At 40.4% G+C, this 24,935-nt stretch overlaps 2 protein-coding genes across 3 annotated transcripts in view; one reads left to right on the top strand and one right to left on the bottom strand.

Moving 5' to 3' along the window:
* The window catches only part of nfat5b (nuclear factor of activated T cells 5b), a 64,530-nt gene extending 52,357 nt beyond the window's left edge, over positions 1-12,173 (bottom strand). The window contains exon 1 of the mRNA XM_014126660.3: positions 11,840-12,173. Coding sequence (XP_013982135.2) covers positions 11,840-11,912 — 73 coding nt within the window. The 5' untranslated portion in view covers positions 11,913-12,173. The remainder of the gene's footprint in view (positions 1-11,839) is intronic.
* Positions 12,174-14,226: 2,053 nt separating this feature from the next.
* On the top strand, positions 14,227-19,619 carry psd7 (26S proteasome non-ATPase regulatory subunit 7). 2 transcript variants are annotated; one of them, NM_001141146.2, is given in 8 exon segments: positions 14,362-14,521; positions 14,983-15,074; positions 15,180-15,272; positions 15,374-15,471; positions 15,614-15,694; positions 15,971-16,062; positions 16,172-16,230; positions 18,910-19,618. In NM_001141146.2, coding segments are annotated over 8 exon segments (591 nt in total). In that variant the 5' UTR covers positions 14,362-14,447; the 3' UTR covers positions 18,912-19,618.
* Positions 19,620-24,935: the final 5,316 nt, after the last annotated feature.

Genomic DNA, 24,935 nt, shown 5'->3' with positions numbered 1-24,935 from the left:
ATCCTGTTGCTGCAGGACTAGTTTTCTGCGTCAATACAGGTCAAAGTAAGATCCTACACCTGTAACTGTCATCTGTATTGGCCCTTTGAACCAAGTGAAAGAACTACCACTCTCAGCCATGTCAACACAGCGGACGTGATGCTGACCCATTTCCTTCCATGTTGGTGTTGACATACAGCTTTCAATATCCAGACAAGCACACCAGCAATGAGCTACTCAGAAATAACCAAGCATTTTTGTAACCACTGGATGGATTCACAACAAAGAGTGACCCAGACCCACAGAAAACCAAGACTAGGGACTAAGCTATAGTTTGTCATTGAACATTCCTTTTACCTGAAGTACACAGCAATTTACATGACCATGACTCTTAATAGTTCTGAATTAAGCTTATCCTGGAGAAGAAAATGGACTGAAAAATAACAGCCATATTTCAAAATGTCCAGACCACACTGTAATTTAACTCTCCTACAGTCAGAGTCCTAAAGTAGGCCCATCTCTGCCTATAGCAAATGAAAAAATACCAAAAGTCTTTGGATACAAAACAATCCATTCATTGATAGTCTCATTCACGTCGGCATAGTTGATATACAGTACTAAACCATTTAGCCTAGTTTATGACAATGTTCCTAAAGCAGTAGCCTACACCTAAAGAGACTAAATCATATGATGGTTCTTGGAAACCAAATCCAGCGGATTTATCTGCGTGTAACTAGACATTGAGACAAGCATCCACTTTGGCAGAAATATACTGTTACCTTACACTTGCACTTAACTAACCCACTGTGGATCCTCATAGCCTAACTCACTGACACGGATGGCCCTGTAACAGTCCTCTGTGGCCCTTGTACTTAATGTATAGCCCCCCAGCTGGCATACTCTTATTATACGCTGCATGACATATAATACCCAGCATGACTTATTATAACCTGGTCTCTGGCAAAATGATGTTTGAGAGGAAAACACCTTCTGTATGTCTTGAAACAAAACGAGAGAAACAAATTAACTTTCGAGCCTCTCAATATCATGAATAAAAACACAAGCAACCATCCAGTGAACAAGGAGATTATTTCATAAGGACATGTCTGAGAAAACATAACCTAGGCCATAATTCTGCACATAATCAGAAGGATTTAGGGCATATTTCAAAAGTGTGCCTGGGTAGTAGTGTGAAACTGACACTATCAACTGCTGCGATTAGGCTAAATTAAATTGTTTGGAGCAGAAAAAGAGTGGGATAGCTGATTTATTTTAGATTCCGGCCTCTCTCTAAACCCATGATAATCCCAAAGGTTAAAAAGAGAGATCACCAATCCATCCTTTCTCTGTGTATGCCATGCCTGCAGACTTGAGGTAGAATTGCAAGCACAGGAGTGTGGGACTGAATGTTTGTTCATCGGTTTTAAAAAGAGAGATTGGTATTGCAGTCTCATTGTTCCAATCATAAAGTCAAACATTTCAAATTATTATCAAGAATCTAATCAAAAACTGGCTTCATTTGTTGTCCCTCTGAGGTCTTTGATCTTTTATCATCATAAATATATTAGCATTCAAGGCAATCAAATATTTTTAAGCGCATGCCACCAAGTTTGTTTAACATAGCAGAGTCAATATTAATTGAGGGCAAGCTCAGGTTTACACACAAAGCAGCCCGCTCCCCTTGTGATGGTTAATGATTGATCCTATGGGCTCTGGTGGGCCAGCTTAGAGACATAGAGGGCCTCCGCCAAAGGGAGATCTGTGGTCCAGGGTAGGACAAAGATACCAATACTAATGGAAAGCATCACTGTGTAATACAGTCATTAAGACAGGGACCAGTCTCTCTAGGTCAGCGCTCTTAAGCTTACCAAAACCACAGGGCTTGTAAGTTGGGCCAACCAGTTAACTTAACAGTGAAGTAAGTGTTCAGGAGTAAAGGTTTCATTGTGTGGCTGGCCATTTCAAATATCTTGCCTTGTAATCTACCAATTCCATTTTACTTCTAATGGTAGTTATACCTTCTCCAAAAATGCCTGTCACATTGCAAAATGGTCACAATTCTACAACTTGACAAGGCACGCTAGTGATTTTGCTAGGTAGAATTTGCTAGCACTAGCTGCTGTACCTGTGCCAAACCTCCAGTATTTTTCATCCTATAACTTGTTCTCAATCTTCTTAAGAAAAATATTGAGCCAACATGTTTTCAACACTTGTATTATCATGACTGATCAAAACTAATTTTCTCATGCTCTCTTCAGCAGACATATAGTGAGCAATGTTTGGAACATCAAAACACAACACATAGAATCTTGATCATCTCAATAGAAATCGTATTGGCACTAAGTATCGTGATATCATATTGTGAGGTCCGTGGCAATTGACAGCCCGAAGACAAGCGAAGTATGCTCTTATCCTATAGTTTCAAATATTCTTACGTCTATGGAACTGCACCTGGATCACATTACAAAACCCAACTGAGATGTATTAAATGCAACCTAACCCCTCACTGCCCCTACATATACATATAGACTATGCGAATTATGACTAAAAACAGATGTAATAGGAGAGATGTACTAGAAATAGAAGTGTTTCACCTCTAGCGCATTCTGTTTTCAGGACAGCAGAGACAAGGCCATATGCTTGGCTCCATCTCCACAGCAGTGTTTGCAGTGTAGTGCAATTCACTGCATCATTAAAGAACGTGCTCCCAGAGGCCCGGCAGGGAAACACCACAATATGATCCATAAATGATAGAAAATAAAAAGTACAGTATGACGACACAACCTCACGCAGCCATGAGGTAAACAGCTGCCTGCTCCAACTTCCATGTAAGCTGTAAATGTTTCATGTTTTGATTAAACTTCAGCTGCAGACTATGGAACGCCGTTTGGGTCTTTCTGTGTCAAAAAAGATACACGCCAAATAACACTATTTAACACGCTAAATAAGCTTTTAATTTGACACGTCAAATAACACAATTCTATTATAGAATGTTGTGAGTGCTGAATTTGCACGTGCAAGCCAGGCGCCACCATGACTATAAGTAGCACTGTCAAAGCTGTACAAAAAAAGTATGCAAACAAGCACACCGGCCACAAACGATGTGTTTACAATACCGCTTTAGTAATAAGGCATTATTTGCTCGACCGCTACTTCTGGGGTAGCTAGCTAGCTTTAGCTTGGTACCTAGCTAGCACCAATACAACCAGCCTGAAAACAATGACCAGTAGAAACTGCAGTTATTTTCATTATTCCTAGCAATGTTTTAGGAATCCTTGTAAGTATTAGCTAGGTAGCCACTTGTTGTTCGCCTATTTAAATTTAACTTCAGTTCATGAAAATAAATAGCTAGCCAACTACTTAACCCTGTTGCCCAAAGCTAATGTTATAAGCAGCCAGCTAGTTTCATCTGGCCAGTGAGGCTTGACCTGAACGGGCTGTGTTGTGAAGCTAGCCACAGTAAGGATTAGGCACAATAGTGGAATATCAGTTTGCCTTCAAAATAAAAGTACCTCTTTCAAAGTGAAGCAGAAGGTTACAATTGTTGGAATCATGCCAGATTTAAACTAGATAATGATAAACAAGGTTGGAATGTGAAGCGATGAAACGGGGTATCAGTCTACTCGGTGTCACCCACAGAAAATAACTGTTAAGTGTTTACGCAAATATTAGTGTTGTAGCTCTTACCACAGGACTGTGACTGTGTGATATCACCTCCCCAGTCAGCCTATTGTGTGTATTGACATTCATATTGCACTGTACAGTTTTACCTAAGGATTGGGATCAATGAAATGAGGTATCAGTCTACTCAATAATATACTCAACACCCTCCTCAGAGTTATCTGACTCCAAAACATCAACACAGTATTGTTTTTCCTCAGGAATAATGTTTAATGCACATAGTAGGTTGACAAGAAATGTGGCTCAATTCAGTTTTTTCAGAGTCCCACAATAAGAGCTACAACGCTAATGTTCTCTGGGTGTCACTGAGTAGACTGATACCTATGGATTGTGGATCAATGACATGGGGGTAAGGCTGTACAGTGAAATAAGAATGCCCCCAATGCGATTCTAAAGGCTAATACATCCAGTGTGATTTCAACAGATTAACAAATTGTCTTTTGTTAATTTTATATAACATTCCAACCTCGTTTATTATGATCTATACAATTATGGCATAATTACACTATTTGTATTCATATGCATCACTGTCAATGACATACTTTTAATTTAAAGGCTAACCACAAAGTCCACTAGTGTGGTTAATCCTTATTGTGGCTAGCTTCACATAGATGGGTCGACCACCATTAATCAAATAAGAACTGTTTTATAAATTAGGGTTATTTTAGATGATGACACTTAACTATATAGTTAGCTAGCTAACCATAGATACTGAAACAGATGTCATTTTGCTATGTTTTGGGGGAAGAACATTGTTTGCATCCATCAGCTAGCTAGCTTTTTGTATGACCAGCACTATAGGTGCGCGAGACAACTTCACCAGCATCAGAACATGCGTATCGATGAATCATTGTGACATGAAATACGAGTGATAGTGTAATCAATGTGTAATAACTACGTAGAAAAATGTATGAACGCGTTAAATTATTATGTGACGTGCAGTCATATTCAGGTCCTGATTGATCAACAAGCTTATTTGACATGTATCTTTTTTGACACGCAAAGACCCAAACGGCGTTCCATAGTTTTATACCAGTCACATAACATTGTAATAGATGTTACCTACCTACAAGGATGTAGGTGTTTGACAATTGATGTAATAAATGACCACTTATAGCCTAAAAATTAGGTTAAGAGAGTCAACAGAACGTTTGACGGTCATTGTACTCTGTCCTGCCTATGTAAATCTTATCATCATCTTCTTTATCATCCCAGTGTTTCCCCTATATTAATTTAGCTGCAATTTTTTCTTTTCTTCCTGTGTATATGTATATATATATATATATATATATATATATATTTCTGTCAAGACGTGCTTTAAAAAAGATAGACTTTCAGTCATTGAGCCAACGACTATGGGAACAGGTAGCATGTCATTGCGCTAATAGTAGCAATGTACCCCCCCCCCCACACAAACACACACACACACCCATGCCACCACTGCTGAAAACAATCCTAGGGAAAACAATGATCATCCTCTGCCTCTTATCTTGATGGATGGTTCAGAAATCATAGTTGAGGATTGGAGATGCTGAGATTAGTCATACAAGTGGTTTCAGTGTCAATGGGGACATATCATGTTCTAGTCCAGTGGTTCCCAAACTTTTTATAGTCCCGTACCCCTTCAAACATTCAACCTCCAGCTGCGTACCCCCTCTAGCACCAGGGTCAGCGCACTCAAATGTTGTTTTTTGCCACCATTGTAAGCCTGCCACACACAAACTATACAATAAATTTATTAAACATAAGAATGAGTGTGAGTTTTGTCACAACCCGACTCGTGGGAAGTGACAAAGAGCTCTTCTAGGACCAGTGCACAAATAATAATCATCAATAATTTTGCTCTTTATTTAATCATCTTACATATAAAACCTTATTTGTTAATCGAAAATTGTGAATAACTCACAACAGGTTAATGAGAAGGGTGTGATTGAAAGGATGCACATAACTCTGCAATGTTGGGTTGTATTGGAGAGAGTCTCAGTCTTAAATCCTTTTCCACACACAGTCTGTGCCTCGATTTAGTTTTCAGGCTAGGGAGGGCCGAGAATCCACTCTCACATAGGTACGTGGTTGCAAAGGGCATCAGTGTCTTAACAGTGCAATTTGCAAAACCAGAAATCTGGCAGTGGCTTCTGATTAAATAAAAGTTTCACAGAACCGCTTGTTGCAATTTCGATGAGGCTCTCTTGTTCAGATATCTGTAAGTGGACTGGAGGCAGGGCATGAAAGTGACAACGAATCCACTTTTTTGTGTCATCCGTTTAGGGAAAGTACCTGCATAATTGTGCACCCAACTCACTCAGGTGCTCAGCTATATCACATTTGACATTGTCTGTAAGCTATAGTTCATTTGCACAACAAAAAAAAAATCATACAATGATGGAACGACCTGTGTTTTGTCCTTGTTAATGCAGACAGAGAAGAGCTCCAACTTCTTCATCATAGCCTCAATTTTGTCCCGCACATTGAATATAGTTGCAGAGAGTCCCTGTAATCTTAGATTCAGATCATTCAGGTGAGAAAAAACATCACCCAGATAGGCCAGTCGTGTGAGAAACTCGTCATCATGCAAGCGGTCAGACATGTGAAAATTATGGTCAGTAAAGAAAACTTTAAGCTCGTCTCTCAATTAAAAAAAAACATGTCAATACCTTGCCCCTTGATAACCAGCACACTTCTGTATGTTGTAAAAGCGTTACATGGTCTCTGCCCATATCATTGCTAAGCACAGAAAATGGATGAGATTTCAGGGGCCTTGCTTTAACAAAGTTAACCATTTTCACTGTAGTGTCCAAAATGTCATTCAAGCTGTCAGGCATTCCCTTGGCAGCAAGAGCCTCTTGGTGGATGCTGTAGTGTACCCAAGTGGCGTCGGGAGCAACTGTTACCACTCCACTATGTCTCCCTGTCAAGGCTTTTGCGCCATCAGTACTGATACCAACATGAGCAGCAGCTACTTTTGGCTACATACGGACCGTTAGTGGAATTCCCGCGAGAGATTAACGGTTAATGTGATTGGATGTTAATTATTTGACTAGGCTACCTGCATTTGACATTGTGTTGTTATTTCGCTGAACACTAGATGGTTTCATTTTATTTTTGGCAGTGAAATGAGGCTACTCAGACGAGAAAAGAACCTCACCCAAATGTATAGCCCCGTTGGAAAATATAAATGGACTGTTTGAAAATGTGAAGAAAAAAAACATGTAAAAATAAAAAACATTTTTTATAAATATATTTTAAATGCGATTCACATTTTCATTTGGCGTACCCCCGACGACATTGAACGTGTCCCAATTTGGGAATACCTGTTCTAGTCCATCAAAATGACACATGACATTATGTTATGTCAATGCTTGTAAAACTTAGTAAACGATGAGTAAAAACAGACACTGGAAACCCAGTGTCTGATTTAAATTTGAGCGTTTTCAACCTCTCAAAATGTTTACAGGGCAGCAATTGAGGAAGCTCTCTGTCCCTCAAATTCTCTACTTTCCCTTCTTATTACAGAAGTGGATAAACGTCCTCTAAGCCCACACAAAATCTTTCGGATTATGATGATGTAAGGAGCCTGCCAGTCTAGAGAATCATACATGCCCGGTCACTCATTCCACCCTTAAAAGTAGTGACACAGAAAAATAGATAGCCCTGTGAGCCCACTGTAAAGATATCCATCTGTAGCTCCTCAAGAAGCAGACATTCAGTGAAGAAACTAGGCCTAGCCGAATCATTTTCATATTCTGACATGGGGCAGTCCATTACAGCCGCAAGTCAGGCCAACTCAAGTTAACCCATTTATGAGCAAGTTCCTGACATCAGTCAAGAGGATGATTGAGTCATTTCTTCACTCTGCTGGCTTTAAAGCCACACTAATTAAGGGTGGCTCATTGACACCCTCTGGGCTTCACTCTGCCACCTCTTCAACACTGCTAGGACTATGACATTTAGGCTATCCTCAGCAAATTTGAGCCACAGAAACAATCTGATCGTTTGTGCAGAGATTACTCTGGGCATGCAGCCTCTGTGTGGTCACTGCCAGCAGCCAGCCAGGTAGAGGATTAACAGCACGGTCAGACAGAAAGTCAACACAGCCCTTTATACTTTAGGTTAGCCAGATTATTGTGAATTCAGTTGAAAAACAGAGTCAAAGTCTTATGGATACCTTCCGCAAACCACAAACATACCAAAGACACCAGAAAAATATACCCACTGTTTTTCTCCCTTTTCAGTTGAAGGAACATGCAGTTTAAGTTATACAGTATTTGTCTTGGAAAGTAGGCAATGAAGACTGAAGAGTCCTCTAAAATGCTAAGGAACTCAGGATTCAGGTGCAACACTACACAAGCAGAGTCCCTACTTGCCCAACATTGTGACTGAAGTTTAACACTCACATGCACCCTCGGGACTGACTGGATGAAAATTCCTGATAACTGTATGGTAATTTCAGGTTTGATGAAAATAGCAGGATAAAAGTTGAATTTCTCTCAGACTAAATTGCAGAGATTACTGGGGTCCTGTACTTGGAACCAAAGAAGCATGTATATTTACAAACAGAATATACAGTTGAAGTCGGAAGTTTACATACACATTGGTTGGAGTCATTAAAACTCGTTTTTCAACCACTCCACAAATTTCTTGTTAACAAACTATAGTTTTGGCAAGTCGGTTAGGACATCTACTTTGTACATGACACAAGTCATTTTTCCAACAAGTGTTTACAGACAGATTATTTCACTTATAATTCACTGTATCACAATTCCATTGGGTCAGAAGTTTACATACACTAAGTTGACTGTGCCTTTAAACAGCTTGGAAAATTCCAGAAAATTATGTCATAGCTTTAGAAGCTTCTGATAGGCTAATTGACATCATTTGAGTCAATTGGAGGTGTACCTGTGGATGTATTTCAAGGCCTACCTTCAAACTCAGTCCCTCTTTGCTTGACATCATGGGAAAATCTAAATAAATCAGCCAAGACCTCAGAAACAAAATTGCAGACCTCCACAAGTCTGGGTCATCCTTGGGAGCAATTTCCAAACGCCTGAAGGTACCACATTCATCTGTAGAAACAATAGTACGCAAGTATTGGGACCACGCAGCCGTCATACCACTCAGGAAGGAGACGCGTTCTGTCTCCTAGAGATGAACGTACTTTGGTGCGAAATGTGCAATACAAATCCCAGAACAACAGCAAAGGACCTTGTGAAGATGCTGGAGGAAACAGGTACAAAAGTATCTTTATCCACAGTAAAACGAGTCCCATATCGACATAACCTGAAAGGCCGCTCAGCAAGGAAGAAACCACTGCTCCAAAACCGACATAAAAAAGCCAGACTACGGTTTGCAACTGCACATGGGGACAAAGATTGTGCTTTTTGGAGAAATGTCCTCTGGTCTGATGAAACAAAAATAGAACTGTTTGGCCATAATGACCAGCGTTATGTTTGGAGGAAAAAGGAGGAGGCCTGCAAGCCGAAGAACACCATCCCAACCGTGAAGCACGGGGTGGCAGCATCACGTTGTGGGGGTGCTTTGCTGCAGGAGGGACTGGTGCACTTCACAAAATAGATGGCATCATGTGGGAGGAAAATTATGTGGATATATTGACGCAACATCTGAAGACATCAATCAGGAAGTTAAAGCTTGGTCACAACTGGGTCATCCAAATGGACAATGACCCCAAGCATACTTCCAAAGTTGTGGCAAAATGGCTAAAGGACAACAAAGTCAAGGTATTGGAGTGGCCATCACAAAGCCCTGACCTCAATTCTACAGAAAATTTGTGGGCACAACTGAAAAAGCGTGTGCGAGCAAGGAGGCCTACAAACCTGACTCAGTTACATCAGCTCTGTCAGGAGGAATGGGCCAAAATTCAACCACTTATTGTTGGAAGCTTATGGAAGGCTACACGAAATGTTCGACCCAAGTTAAACAATTTAAAGGCAATGCTACCAAATACTAATTGAGTATGTACACTTCTGAACCGCTGGGAATGTGATGAAAGAAATAAAAGCTTAAATAAATAATTCTCTCTACTATTATTCTAACTTTTCACATTCTTAAAATAATGTGGTGATCCTAACTGACCTAAGGCAGGCAATTTTTACTAGGATTAAATGTCAGGAATTGTGAAAAACTGAGTTGAAATGTATTTGGCTAAGGTATATGTAAACTTCCGACTTCAACTGTATATCTCTGCAGCACTCAGGAAATTAAAAACATGTTTTCAGGAATGGGTTACAAAAAAGTTCTGACTTTAATAAAGACTACACTTTCTACTTTGTAGGGGATTTGAGGGAGTAAAAAAGAGACATAGGCTAGCCTAAGACCACTGGCTGTTTGAGATGTATTAAGATGTACGATGAACTTTCACTGTGAAATTGGACATGTTTAATATCGTTGTTTGTCAAAGGGCTTATAGATATGTTGTTGAAGTGCTGTATTGAGACATATTGCGAAACCATATGAAGAGAGATTTGGAGGATGAATCAGTGTACCTGGCCCTGAGTATTGCCAACATAACATCATACCCTTGGAAAAACAAAAGCTGCTCTGAAACAGTTGTCAATTTGCCACACAAATAGCACATGACCTTTAAGCAACTACAGTGTGAGATACATCTGTGATACTTAAAGACATATCAAATTCTACACTTTCACATTTGACTGTGCAGCGACCCACTCCTCTCAGTGACTACTCTTTGCTGCAGATCTCAAGCAACCCCAGTTCAGCTCGGCTGTTGCATCAGTCAAGAGGACTGACATGCTGCTGCAGAGACACCCCTAACTGTTCAGCCAACCAGTGCACTCCCCCTTGGTTGTTGTTCAGTGGGACTAGGCCATGGTGAATATAATCTATTTAGACCCAAAACTACAGCATTAAATAGGGCCTAGGCCTATATTGTACTCTAGTATCTGCCTCTTTTTTTAAGTCACCATCTGAGTGATGACTGTGTTTGTTTAAATATTAAATATTGAAATTACTGCTGGCACAGTGTTGGTAAACACTTCCACAGAATGCATTAATGGCTTTCAACATAGGGTATCAACCCTTTTTGTGTTGTGATATCAAAGAGGTAGCCTTTATCCTCTCACACTCATGATAGCACTACAAATATGTGTAGGGTATGGGACCATAAACACAAATTACTTTAATATCATTACATGTAAATAAACAATATTAAATCATTTGTGTAGTCATTTACCAGCTGAACAAATAGCCTAGTTGACTTATGACAAACAACAGTAACATGTTGACATTGCATCAAGGTAAGCAGCTTTTGGTCCATTATCAGATGTGTATCATATAAAGCTACATTGAATGGTATACAAATCTAATACTTTCTTACATTCATAAGACTAGCATATTATTAAGAGGAAACTTTCTATTTTCTTTTATAATCTACACATGGGTCTAATACATAACAGATCACTTGGCCAATGCCTACTAATACTTTCTAGACAGTAGGAATACAAAAAAATTAGGCTAGATCTGCTATGCCTGCCAAAAAAGGTCCTCACCTTTGTAAGGAGGATAAATAATAAACTGGGTCAAAAGGGTAAATGTATCATGTGGCATTGTGTATGAAATGTACAGGATTTTAGGCAAAGTATTTCCTTTTTTATATTGCATAGTCGTCGAAAATACATATAGGAAACAAACAGGATTAAACTAGCTTTAGTGTTAAAGCAAATACTCTAATGAAAATAAAACCAGATTTACGCGTGACGTTGCACTGATGATGCTTTCAAGACAACTGGGAACTTGGAAAAAAACAGGTCAAATCATGACGTCAGTGATCTTCAGGTCGGAAAGACGGCGCTCTCGGAAGATGCCTGAGTTTCTTATTTGGAATTCCAGGATGGATGACCATTCAAACCAATTTTTCCGAGTTCCCAGTGGATTTGAATGCACTGAAGTCGGCGATTTCCGATTTCCTAGTTATTCTGAACGCGGCATCGGCTATAGATCTACTGTTTAGATGCAATGCTAAAGGGACGTAGAGGGATGCGGAACGCTGGCGTTCACCCCGACCGGGGGCGGCCAAATAAACCAGGACAGCGCTTTCACAACACACATGTACGAGAGTAACAACAGCGTATATCAACGAAAAGAACTAAAACAACACAGACAAGAAAAAAATGAGTCTCAGTTTAACATAAAATAGATGTATTACCTTTGGAATATAGGGATTTGGGGGAATTCAGGTCGAGATCCGCGCTGAGTAGGGATATAAAATCAGAGGGCATCGTAATGCCTCTGAAGAGGAGGGGAAATCGGACGCCCTCAGATATGAACGTCGCTGAGCTAGCAAGCTAGAAATAAATATTTCTCTGACACTGAATTAATGGGAAATAAATATACTGATAACAAACAAAACGCTATTTGACATATAGGCTACGTATATCTTAAACCAGTCGTTATTAGCCTGTGTAACACGCTTCTTTCTGCCTCCTTTACGTTCGTGTTTGTCAAATGTGTTCAGTTCGTCTATTTTCTGTACAGCCCCGCCCCCCCATGACGCAAACTCGTCAGCTAAGATAAGACAGTCGCCACTGGACAATAATCTGTCACATGATTGTAGGCCTACAACTAGTCTTATATTTGCATAATTGAAAGTGTAACAGCACTAGGCCTACTCAAATAATAAAGGAAAGTCTATCGATAATTGTCATTCTTGCATTTGGTGATCTCCCCCTAATGTCAGTGTAGTTATATGATAATGCACAAGCAAATGGTCATGATGAGATTGGTCACAGCTTTTCTTTCTTTCTGGCACAGTGGCTATAAGTCATGCAGGTGCATCCACTCATCACTTTGGCCATTTCTGACGTGTTATGTCATATATGTGATATTATATGAGTAAACAAAGACTGTGGCACTGCAACTCCAACAACTTTCAAAAGTAACAACACAGCTGTTGGCCGTTGAGGTATGCATTATACTTGCAAAAGGATTTGCAGCTTGTCACCTGTGCTAGTTTATCACACATCAAAGTCCTCAACCTTTTTCCACAGAACCCCTTCTTGGATATTAGAGTATAATGAAAGGATCATGGTTCTATGATATGCATCTCATAAAGCCAAACTATCAGCAGAAATAAGAGGATTTTGATTCAGTGTGAGATACTATTTGATAAAGGTTTGAAGGTTTCTATTGATTTGACAGTTACATGTTTTCACTTATGCCACCTGTTGAAGTATGATAACTACCAGTTTAAATAGATATACAGACTTTTAAAAAAAGCACTTATAAAACACAATGAGCTTCTTGAGTGGAATGAATAATGATATGCTTATAAATCCTAACAATGGCCAAGAGCAAAGTTAACACAGCAGCAAGGTAATTGCAGAAACCTGTTTGTTGATTGGGGCATGACTGTAACAATGGGTGTACTGCACTGTACTGTAGATCTTGTGAGTTATGTGAGACTTTTTCGTTATTCATGTCATATGTACCCTTTAGAAAGTTTGCAGGTTTGAAGATAGATATGAAAGTAAAGATTGGAGGATGGCACACTCTGACTTCTGCCAGAACAAATCCCAACATCATTGGACATCAAATCAAATTGTATTGGTCGCATGCGCAGAGTACAACAGGTTACAGTTAAATGCTTACTTACGAGCCCATTCCGAACAATGCAGAGACCTAATCATAGACCTAATCTCACCACTGCACTCACCACATGCATCCTAAAATAGCCATTCACATGCCATGGTCTACATCTGTGACTGATCATTACTTTCTCAGTGCATTGAGTTAATCAACAGCAAATGTTTCGTCAGTTGTTTCACATTCACAAGTTCATTACTCTTTCTATAAAAAGAAAACAAACTTCAAACGACCTGTGGCCTTAGTGTTTATGACCGTGTCCTTGGGATTTAATGCTTTTATTGGCCCTATGATTTTGATGATAATCAGGCTTCTCTCACCCTTCTAAATACTGCTCATTATTGCTTTATAAAGGCACTACCCTAACTCCTCCATCACAAGAAGCCTCATCAATCTTTGTAGAAAACACCATACAACCAAAATACCTAAATATTATGTGCAGTTAGATAGCACACACAGTGTGAGGCACGTTATGCACACAGCATGTGGCAACTACTACTAACCTTGGATGAGCATGAGGGTAATGAAGTTACCAAGGGTGGATTATTATTAACTCTGAAGAAACGCGAGAAGAGAGTTCACTATAAAGTGAAGCACCAACTCTAAGAGCTACAGCTATAACGATGGAAAATAAATTAGGATACAATTTATTGATTGATTTGTCCACCAAGATCACTGTCTGTCTGGTCATCACGAGCAACATTGAAAATAGGTCAAATGTCTAAATTCAAAAGCACTTTCATGCTAGAATCAAACTGTGACAGGATGGGACAGTGTGTAAGAGTTATTTCTGGGTTTACAGCCCTCTAGTGTTAAAACCAGGGACAGCCCAACCCATGGAGGAATCCATACTAAAAAGCTTGAACTGCAACTTCGCAATGATTCTACACAAAGTATATTCTGGACTCGTTCGATTAAAAAAATAGCTTGTCAAATTCATTTAAGATATTTCGCCTAACATTTTTTTTAAAGGGTATTCAAATCCATGCAAAATGCACGTTAGAACCCAAACGGAGCATTTTTTGCGCAGTTTTGACAAATCCATAACCTTTGGCTCTTTGGTCACATGACCCTACGCGAAGGATTGTGGGATTGTGGCGCACTGACAGTGGTTGTGGTTGTTGTTCTCTGTCGCGAAAATATTTTCTATTGAATTCAATTCACACATAAACATGCCGGAGTTGGCTGTTGAGAAAGTTATTGTCCATCCCTTGGTGCTCCTGAGTGTGGTGGATCATTTTAACAGGTAAAGGATTCGAATGATCTAGACAGTTGATGATTGTTCAAAAATGTGGACTCACTGTTGTTTCCCAAATAACTACAGTTTAGCTAGTTTATAGTAGCTAACTAACTTTAACGACTAGCTAGTGAAAGTAAATTAACTTAGAGCAATCAAGTTAACGTTAGCTAACTAGCTACTGTGTAGCTAACTAGCTGATTCACCTCGGAAGGCTCTGATTCACCTAATGCTATCCAGTATAGCTAGTAGCTAGCTAGATACACAAGTTCTCATATTACACAAATGGCAGGTTTCCTCAACGATTAGTGCATCGTTTATGCACTGTACTAGCTATTGTAGCTAGCTAACGTTAACCAACTTGTAACGCGTTAGCTCTCTAGTCAGGGATGTCACAGTCACAAGTGTGCAATAAAGACAGTTCAGAAACTCTGTAGCTAACAGCCTACTCTTGTTCTGTATTTGATCAGAATCGGTAAAGTTGGAAGTCAGAAGAGGGTTGTGGGTGTACTTCTCGGCTCATGGCATAAGAAGGTTCTTGATGTGTCCAACAGCTTTGCAGGTGAGTTTCCTAACGTGACCTATTTCTACAACCACAGTCCATTATTTCATTACACTTTGGTTTCTTGTTGATCTGGCTGATCCCCCCCCGCCCCCCTTCTTCCAGTGCCATTTGACGAGGATGACAAGGATGATTCTGTGTGGTTCCTGGACCATGACTATTTGGAGAACATGTACAACATGTTCAAGAAAGTCAATGGTAAGTCTCGAGTTCTTTGTAAATTAGTATGCATTTTAATAACGCTAGATTTTACTCTACAATGTGATTTAGTGATCGAACATGTATTCCGATTGTTTCAGCAAGAGAAAGAATAGTTGGTTGGTATCACACGGGCCCCAAACTACACAAGAATGACATTGCCATCAATGAACTCGTGAAGCAATATTGTACCAATTCTGTAAGTATAAGTATAACATTTTAGTTGAATTTAATACAAAATGTTGATGTAATTTTTTACTTAGCAATTACATATTACTACTGATGTGAGTAAACATACTATGGTATAAAGATTTTAATTCAATTTTTTTGGTTGTTTATAGGTTTTGGTCATCATTGACGTGAAACCGAAAGACCTGGGTCTACCAACGGAGGCCTACATATCTGTGGAGGAAGTGCATGATGTATGTTTTTATCAGTGGAATTATTGAATTAATGTAAAAGTGGAACAACAATTCTCTACTCTTACCTCTGCAACAAAGGTTTATGCTGCATGTCAGTTTTACATCTACCACTTAGTGAAATCTAAAAATTGTAGGATTAGAAAGAATGTCACTGTACAAATCAAAGTTTGTTATGTTGTGGAGAAACGGATGCCTTTTGAGCTTTAATGTTGAGGAAAACTGACAAACTCACTTGAGAAGAAGGTCTAATGGTTGTAACATTTCTTTTGTTTTTAGGATGGCACTCCAACATCCAAGACATTTGAACATGTCACCAGTGAGATTGGTGCTGAAGAAGCAGAGGAAGTGGGAGTGGAGCATTTACTCCGGTAAGACATGACTCATGCATGTGGTCAATGTGTTTGTACTTGTCATTTGTCTTGAAGTTCAATATGTAAATGACTGTCGTTCTTGTGTTATTGCTCATCATTTTTTCAGACCAGACCTGGGTTCAAATACATGTATATTTGAGTATCTGGTACTGAAAATACTTTTCTGTGAGTATTTTCAAATACACAGCCCAAAACAAGTACTTTCATTTGTATATTTGAATGGTTATTTGTAAAAAAAGAATTGTATTTGAAACCATTTTCAAATACTTATTTCAAATACTATTTTTAAATACCTGGGTTAAGTGCATGGGTGTGTATTTGAGTCAGTCTATTTTCAAATGCTTTCCAAGTGTATTTCTAAATATACACCGAACAAAAATATAAACACAACATGCAACAATTTCAAAGATTTTACTGAGTTACAGTTCATATAAATAAATCAGTCAATTGAAATAAATTCATTAGGCCCTAATCTATGGATTTCACATGACTGGGAATACAGATATGCATCTGTTGGTCACATATACCTTTAAAGTAGGGGCATGGATCAGAACACCATTATCTGGTGTGAACACCATTTGCCTCATGTAGCGCGACACATCTTCTTCGCATAGAGTTTATCAGGCTGTTGATTGTGGCCTGTAGAATGTTTTCCCATTCCTCCAGCGAAGTTTCTGGATATTGGCGGAAACTGGAACATGTTGTTGTACATGTCGATCCAGAGCATCCCAAACTTGCTCAATGGGTGACATGTCTGGTGAGTATGCTGGCCATGGAAGAACTGGGACATTTTCCTCTTCCAGGAATTGTGTACAGATCCTTGAGACATGGGGCCGTGCATTATCATGCTGAAACATGAGGTGATGGATGAATGGCACGACAATGGGCCTAAGGATCTCGACACGGTATCTCTGCATTCAAATTGCCATCGATAAAATGCAATTGTATTCGTTGTCCGTAGCTTATGCCTGTCCATACCACAACCCCACCACCACCCTAGGGCACTCTGTTCACAACATTGACATCAGCTCATGAAATATGGGAGTAACACTTTACATGTTGCGGTTATATTTTTGTTCAGTGTACACTAAAATATTCAACTTCTTTTCAAATAAAATGTTTCTGAATACGTACAGTACCAGTCAAAAGTTTGGACACACCTACTCATTCAAGGGTTTTTCTTTATTTTTACTATTTTCTACATTGTAGAATAATAGTGAAGACATCAAAACTATGAAATAACACATGGAATCATGTAGTAAGCAAGTGTTAATCAAATCAAAATATATTTTCAATTTGAGATTCTTCAAAGTAGCTACCCTTTGCCTTTATGACAGCTTTGCATTCTCTAAACCAGCTTCATGAGGTAATCACCTGGAATGCATTTCAATTAACAGGTGTGCCTTGTTAAAAGTACATTTGTGGAATTTCTATCTTTAATGCGTTTGAGCTAGTCAGTTGTGTTGTGACAAGGTAGGGGTGGTATACATAAGAGCCCTATTTGGAAAAGACCAAGTCCATATTATGTCAAGAAACAGCTCAAATAAGCAAAGAGAAATGACAGTCCGTTACTTTAAGACATGAAGGTCAGTCAGTGTGGAACATTTCAAGAACTTTGAAAGTTTCTTCAAGTGCAGTCGCAAAAACCATCAAGTGCTATGATGAAACTGGCTCTCATGAGGACCGCCACAGGAAAGGAAGACCCAGAGTTACCTCTGCTGCAGAGGATAAATTAATTAGAATTAACTGTACCTCAGATTGCAGCCCAAATAAATGCTTCACAGAGTTCAAGTAACAGACATCTCAACAGCAACTGTTCAGAGGAGACTGCATGAATCAGGCCTTCATGGTTGAATTGCTGCAAAGGAACCACTACTAAAGGACAACAAAAAGATGAAGAGACTTGCTTGGGCCAAGAAACACAAGCAATGGACATTAGACCGGTGGAATCCTGTCCTTTAGTCTGAGTCCAAATGTACGATTTTTGGTTCCAACCGGCGTGTCTTTGTGAGATGCAGAGTAGGTGAACGGATGATCTCTGCATGTGTGGTTCCCACCGTGAAGTATGGAGGAGGAGGTGTAATGGTGTGCTTTGCTGGTTACATGGTCTGTGATTTATTTATAATTCAAGGCACACTTAACCAGCATGGCTACCACAGCATTCTGCAACGATACGCCATCCCATCTGATTTGCGCTTAGTGGGACTATCATTTGTTTTTCAACAAGACAATGACCCAAAACAAACCTCCAGGCTGCGTAAGGGCTATTTGACCAAGAAGAGTGATGGAGTGCTGCATCAGATGATCTGGCCTCCACAATCACCAGACCTCAACCCAATTGAGATGGTTTGGGATGAGTTGGACCGCAGAGTGAAGGAAAAGCAGCCAACAAGTGCTCAGCATATTTGGGAACTCCCTCAAGACTGTTGGAAAAGCATTCCAGGTGAAGCTGGTTGAGAGAATGCCAAGACTGTGCAAAGTTGTCATCAGGGCAAAGGGTGGCTACTTTGAAGAATCTAAAATCTATTTTGATTTGATTAACACTTTCTTGGCTACTACATGATTCCATATGTGTTATTTCACAGTTTTGATGTCTTCACTATTATTCTACAATGTAGAAAATATTAAAAATAAAGAAAAACCCTTTGAATTAGTAGGTGTGTCCAAACTTTTGACTGGAACTGTACTTTAAATGTATATGAAAGTAATTGAAAAACTGGTATTTGAATCCCAAGTCTGATTCTTAACATAAAAATGTAAGGCCAGTTTTTCCACCAAAAAGGGAAACAGGTTGACTTAAAACATGCAAGTCACTAAAATGAAATATTTTGTATCTCTATGCAGAGACATCAAGGACACAACAGTTGGCACCCTGTCTCAACGCATCACCAACCAGGTGCATGGCCTAAAGGGCCTCAACTGCAAGTTAGTGGATATCAAAGGGTATTTGGACAAAGTTGCCACAGGTAAGCTGCCCATCAACCACCAGATCATCTACCAGCTGCAGGACGTCTTCAACCTGCTGCCTGACGTCAACCTTCAAGAGTTCATCAAGGCATTTTACCTCAAGACCAATGACCAGATGCTGGTGGTTTACCTGGCTTCACTCATCCGCTCCGTGGTTGCTCTTCACAACCTCATCAACAACAAGGTCGCCAACCGAGATGCAGAGAAGAAGGAAGGCCAGGAAAAAGATGACAGCAAGAAAGAGAAGAAAGAGGACAAGGAAAAAGAGAAGGGAGACACTAAGAAAGATAAGAAGGAGAAGAAATGAGGAAGCAATGGTCATTTCTGACTACAGACTGACTTTATTTTCGTTCTTCCCACCTGTCAGACACTATCTTTTTTTTATTAAGAAGACCCTCTCATTTTCTTAATGGATTAAAAGAGCGAAGGGAATTGGCCATTTGTTTGTCTACTCCACATAAGTCTAATCATTTTTCATTCTTATGCAGCTCATTTGGTTAATGTTGACAAAATACTGGTTTGCTATGGTTCAAAACATTTTTTATTAATTTCACAACAAACATGTTACTAATACAACATTGGAATTATCTTGTATCCTGATCTCCTCATTGTTGTCCCCTCACATGTTACCATAATAACCATACATGTGTATTTATGACAGAAAAGTGAGGTAACAGAAGGAGTTGTTATTTCCTCCATCTTTTTAAAGCTTTGCATTAGATCACAAAACGGCACAAATAGCCTCATTCATGCATGATATATTCGATAACTAAACAGCTAGAGGCAACAAGTCAACAAAATGCATCACTGCTCCTATGAAGCAACAGAACTGAAAATGACAGCTCCCTGTGAATACATAGAGAGGGAAGTTAATTTTACATAGTGTAAGATTGATGCACAGTACCTTGTGGTGTATTTGCTCTTGAGTGAACGCCACCAGGATGACTGAGATGAACAGGTTCAGACCCACAAAGGTCATGAATATAATGCAAGAGCCAATGAGGAACGCACCAAGCACCGGGTTATAATCAAGAACCTGGATTGGAAGGAGATGTTACAGAATTTAATCACAAAGCTACCATCATGACTACAGCAGTAATCAGGAGTCTAGTAGAGCTGTACTACTTTACTAACCTCGTCATAGTTGAAGATGCCCAGTTGCAAGCTGACCATGGTTAGAGCAGAATCCAGGAGAGTCCTATATGAGTACAGCTTCCAGCCATACATCAGATTAGACTGCAGACAGAGAATGATCACAGTTTACATTCACACTGCAAGTCGAGGGGACACCCATCATACACAAGCATAACATCACATAAGAAGAGAATGAGGATGAAGTTGGACAACTTCTAGGTTAGGTGTTTGAGAAAGACCCTTTATAGCGATAGAATAGGCCACGAACATAATGGTGATGACCACGAGGAAGCCTGATATGTCAGTCCAGGCCCGTTGCAGTGTGGCTGTGATCATGTTTAGTTTGGGGTTGAACCTCAGCAGATGCCACAGTTTGACTGTAGCCAGTAGCACCAGGAATGCGATCAGATACCCCAGCACTGCATCTGCTGTGGCTGTCTCATGGAAACTGGCAAACCTGGATAGAGAGTGGAGAAGTTGAACATCGCACAGGAGAAACTGACCAACAATAGGGATAGCAGACTAGCGAAAGAATAGCAGAAACCCATGATACCCCAACCCAGTGTGAACTCACTGGTCTTTATGGTTGTGGTAGTACTCCATGTCCCGGTTCCCTAACAGGGTCCTCTTAATGAAGACAGACAGTGCGCTCCAGCTCAGGAGGATGATGGCAAGCTCCAGCAGGTTCCACTTTGTCTTGAAGTAAGCCCACTTTTGCTGCTTCATCAGTTTTCCCTGTGAGGAGAAGAGAAGAGTTAGACTCAGGAGGAATTCCAGAACAATGGCACTAGACAATTGTGTCACAGATTTTATACGCTTTACACATAAGAAAGATATTTAAATTAAGGCTTACCTGAACATACATGTAGTAGAAGATAAAGAGGAAATAGATGACCTCAGAGGCCATGACAAAGATGTGGAGTCCACCGGTGGACTGGTATAGTCGGACACTCTGCAGCTCACTGCGAAACTGGAACGCTCCTGAGAGAATAAGACAGGTGCTGACAATCTGAGTTTTGGATGCCTTTAAATACTTACTTTATGCTGTATTCATAGAGAGATATAACAACTGTCTCACCTACAGTTGTGGTCTCCAGCATGAGTGTGACAGTGCAGAAGAGGTTGACATTGGCATTGTACACTGTGAACTCGACAAAGACTGCTTGGGTGAACAAATCAAGCCAGGTGTTGTCAAACAGATATTGAAGGGTACTGCAGGGACAGAAGACATGGATGAATAAAATAACATCTTTCTCTACCACAAAGATGGTTTGATAATTCAGATCATTTTTAAACATTAAGCACTGTAAATGTTCATTTACCTGCTAGCATTCTGTGAGTCAGGGCCCAGGTCTACCACAACCCCCCCCCTGTAGAGAACCACACTACCCCAGATGGGTTGGGCTCTGAGTCAGGCCTGAGTTTGGTACTGCCAGGGGCTGCGGAGGGTCCTTGAGGTGTTTTCACTCACAGAGCGGTTCCAGCCTGGCCCATAGGAGCCCGTGTCCTCCACCTCCCATGAGTATGGAGCATGGCAGTCAGGTACAGCCTGGCGCATGGAGCGGGCGATGCGGCAGGAGTTCTTTTTTATTACATTTTTTAAAGTTTTATTTTACCTTTATTTATACAGATATTTCTCATTGAGATAACATCTCTTTTCCAAGAGAGACCTGGTCAACGCTCCTAATGCCCGTCTTCTGCACCCTCACCTGGCAAAGACGGGCATTACCAACCAGTTTGGAGTTCCCATCTGTGATGAAACCTATAACACAGCATTCAAAAAATAACCAAAAGATAAAACGCTAGCACGCTTTCACCTATACAATTTCTCTTTCTATGAAATAAACATAATTTTTTTAGAGAATGCTACCTGGGTACTCTCCAAAGAGGTTGCTGAGGAGAGAGGTATTTGCCCAGGTGAACACATTTCCGTAGCTCATGCTGTCTGAGATCCCTTGGCTGAAGCTCTGCCGAATGTGCTGAGTCAGGAAGTAAGCGTTATGGTCCCGTTGACCATACGCCACCAGGAGCAACATCCACATGAACCCCATGTAGGCAGCAACAGAATCATAGGCCTTAAACATGTATGTTAACCAATAGGTGCAGTGAATGACAGTGCAGTGAACGAAAAAGCGGTTCCTCTTACTGAGAATCTCTTTGATGAGGGAGAAGACCTGCTCCTTGATCATGTTGTTCCTCATCCTCTCGATGTCTGTGGGAGGAGGGGGCTGGTAGAAGCTGCATGTGCTATCCCTCCTGACAGCCCAGACTACTTCCGGGTCATCTGTGGACAAGATGGTTGTAAAAGTTGAAAACAAGCTGTATCTAGTCTTAGCTATCTCATATACAAGTAAACACAATATCTGTAACAATGAATAAGGAAAGTAGAAAGGATATATTGTTATGCCTGAGATATGGAAAATCGGCTTGTATATAAAGCGCTCCCCCTCAAACTTTGGATCCCCATAATCCTCCAGATTTTCTTCAGAACGAGAGCAAAGAAGGCTGAAAAACCTAGCACCTGTGTTAGGAAATCCACAAAGTAATACCCAGATTACAGATACATGCTGCAGGGCATCTTACATTGTATAGTATGTATTGTACTGTAGGTCTCACATTCAGTGGCTGAGTGATAAAGAGGCTCTCAAAGAAAGATACGACCATGGAGTCCTTCCCATAGGTCAGCCTATACATCATGGTGAAGTATCCAGATACTCCGCTGGTGGCTGCCACCAGTATCCAGCCGATAAACACAAACCACCAGGGCAGCCCGCCATGCTTCTTACTGCTGGTGTCTACCTCACTGCTCTCTGCTGGGCTTTGGCTTCGAGCCATCTGGTCCCCTCCCAGGCTGGAAGAAGAGAGGTGGGACTCTATCAGCCCCTTCATGCCCCGGACCTGCTGCACTGCCCGGCAGTAGCTGTCTGGGTTGGGGAAGCGAGAAGGTCCCAGTAGGCTCAGCTCCTCGACATGGCATAGCTGCCTGTACAGATACTGGCTGTTGGTGCTCCTTTTCTGGCTCCCATCCCCAGTCTTCTCAGGGCTCCCACACATGTTGGTCTCTGAAAGTGTCTTGCATCTTAAAGTGTCTTGCAATTTAAAAATGCCCAGCCCATATGGGCTTGTAGGAGCACTATATCTGCAGTAGCAAAGAAAATAATGATATATTTGCACGCATACAAACCCATTTAAACTGCTCCTTTCATATTTATTTTGATCCCGACAAACTCCCCAGTCCCTGCTGGTGACAATTATATGTGTTGTATTTGACCTAAACCTGTCATTTTTAAAGGTACATTTCTTTGCTGTATTGTCTTGCAGTATTGCTTAACAGCCTTGTTGCAAACTGAATTTATGATTTGGAGTGGATTTTTTCACTTTGTCATACAGGCCAGTAATCGGGAGTGAATGCAATGTTGTTGGTCCTCTGTATTTTCAAGTATTGTGGTGGCAGGATCACGTTATGGGTATTGCCAAAGACACACCGGAATGGCTTTCCAATAGGCGTTGAGTGTTCTTGAGTGGTCCAGTCTAAGTCCTGACTTAAATTAGCTTGAAAATCAGGGACAAGGTTTGAATATTGTTGTCCATAAATTTACTGAGCTTGAACAATTTTGACAAAACCATGTACAAAACATTAGGAATAAAACATTAGGAACACCTTCCTAATATTGAGTTGCACTCCCTTTTTCCCACAGAACAGCCTGAATTCGTCTGGGCATGGACTGTACAAGGTTTGATAAGCGTTCCACAGGGATGCTGGTCAATGTTGATTCCAATGCTTCCCGCAGCTGTGTCATGTTGGCTGGATGTTCTTTGGGTGGTGGACTATTCTTGATACACACGGAAAACTGTTTAGCATGAAAAACCCAGCAGCATTGCAGTTCTTGACACACTCAATCCGGTGCACCTGGGACCTTCTACCATACCCCCTTCAAAGGTTATACAATATTTTGTCTTGCCCATTCACCCTCTGAATGGCACAATGTCTCAATTGTCTCAAGGCTTTTAAAATCCTTATTTAATTAACCTGTCTCCTCCCCTTCATCTACACTGATTGAAGTGGATTTAACAAGTGACATCAATAAGGGATCATAGCTTTCACCTGGATTCACCTGGTCAGTCTATGTAAGGAAAAGAGCAGGTGTTCATAATGTTTTGTGTACTCAGTGTAGCTTTTCTTGATGTATCTTCCATGCTTTGGAAACAGCATTTGTAACCAGGAACACTTATTTTCTAAATAAGCATTCCAGTTTTTCTTTATCTCTAATTTCTGGTTTGAGTTGTTGCATTTTATCAAACAAGGTTACTCTTAAATTATCATGTACGTACATGTAAAATGTAAATGTAAAGTACAGTTAATTCTCAACCTCCCCTGAATCGCTCCTAGCTGCTCTTCTTCAATTATTGCATTTAACCTACTAAACTTAATTGCCAGAGGCAGTATCCCGGTTCTCAACGTGGCAAACAGGGGTCTTTGGTTTCTTGTAAGGTGAGGTGTTATAAGGTTCTAGCTGTTTTTAATCTGGTTATAAATTCTGAGTTTTGGTTTAAGCCATATATCATATGATTATCCTTTGGCTGACTGACAACAATGATTAAACTTTAGCCACTATATACTGTAAATATTTAATCTCTGGACATGCTACCAGAACATGTTATCAGATCAACCAGCAGTGCAATGCAGACAACCCCCCCCCCCCCCCCCCCCCCCCTTGCAGATTGGTTACCCCTAGTGAGAGAATGAGAGATCCCTCTTTCTTGGAGGC

This window comes from Salmo salar, chromosome 11 (genome assembly GCF_965601325.2).
Source record: "Salmo salar chromosome 11, fSalSal1, whole genome shotgun sequence".
In the NCBI taxonomy this organism is placed as follows: domain Eukaryota; kingdom Metazoa; phylum Chordata; class Actinopteri; order Salmoniformes; family Salmonidae; genus Salmo; species Salmo salar.
The sequence above is the reverse complement of the archived record's forward strand: the minus strand, read 5'-3'. Positions and strand labels throughout refer to the sequence as shown.

What these genes read in the sequence shown, in the direction of transcription:
- psd7 (XM_014126630.2), top strand. Translation starts at nt 14,448, where the DNA reads ATGCCGGAGTTGGCTGTTGAGAAAGTTATTGTCCATCCCTTGGTGCTC. An exon ending in TGTGTCCAACAGCTTTGCAG is followed by an intron (nt 15,075 to 15,179) that starts GTGAGTTTCCTA and finishes CCCTTCTTCCAG; the next exon opens with TGCCATTTGACGAGGATGAC. An exon ending in GGAGTGGAGCATTTACTCCG is followed by an intron (nt 16,063 to 18,909) that starts GTAAGACATGAC and finishes ATCTCTATGCAG; the next exon opens with AGACATCAAGGACACAACAG.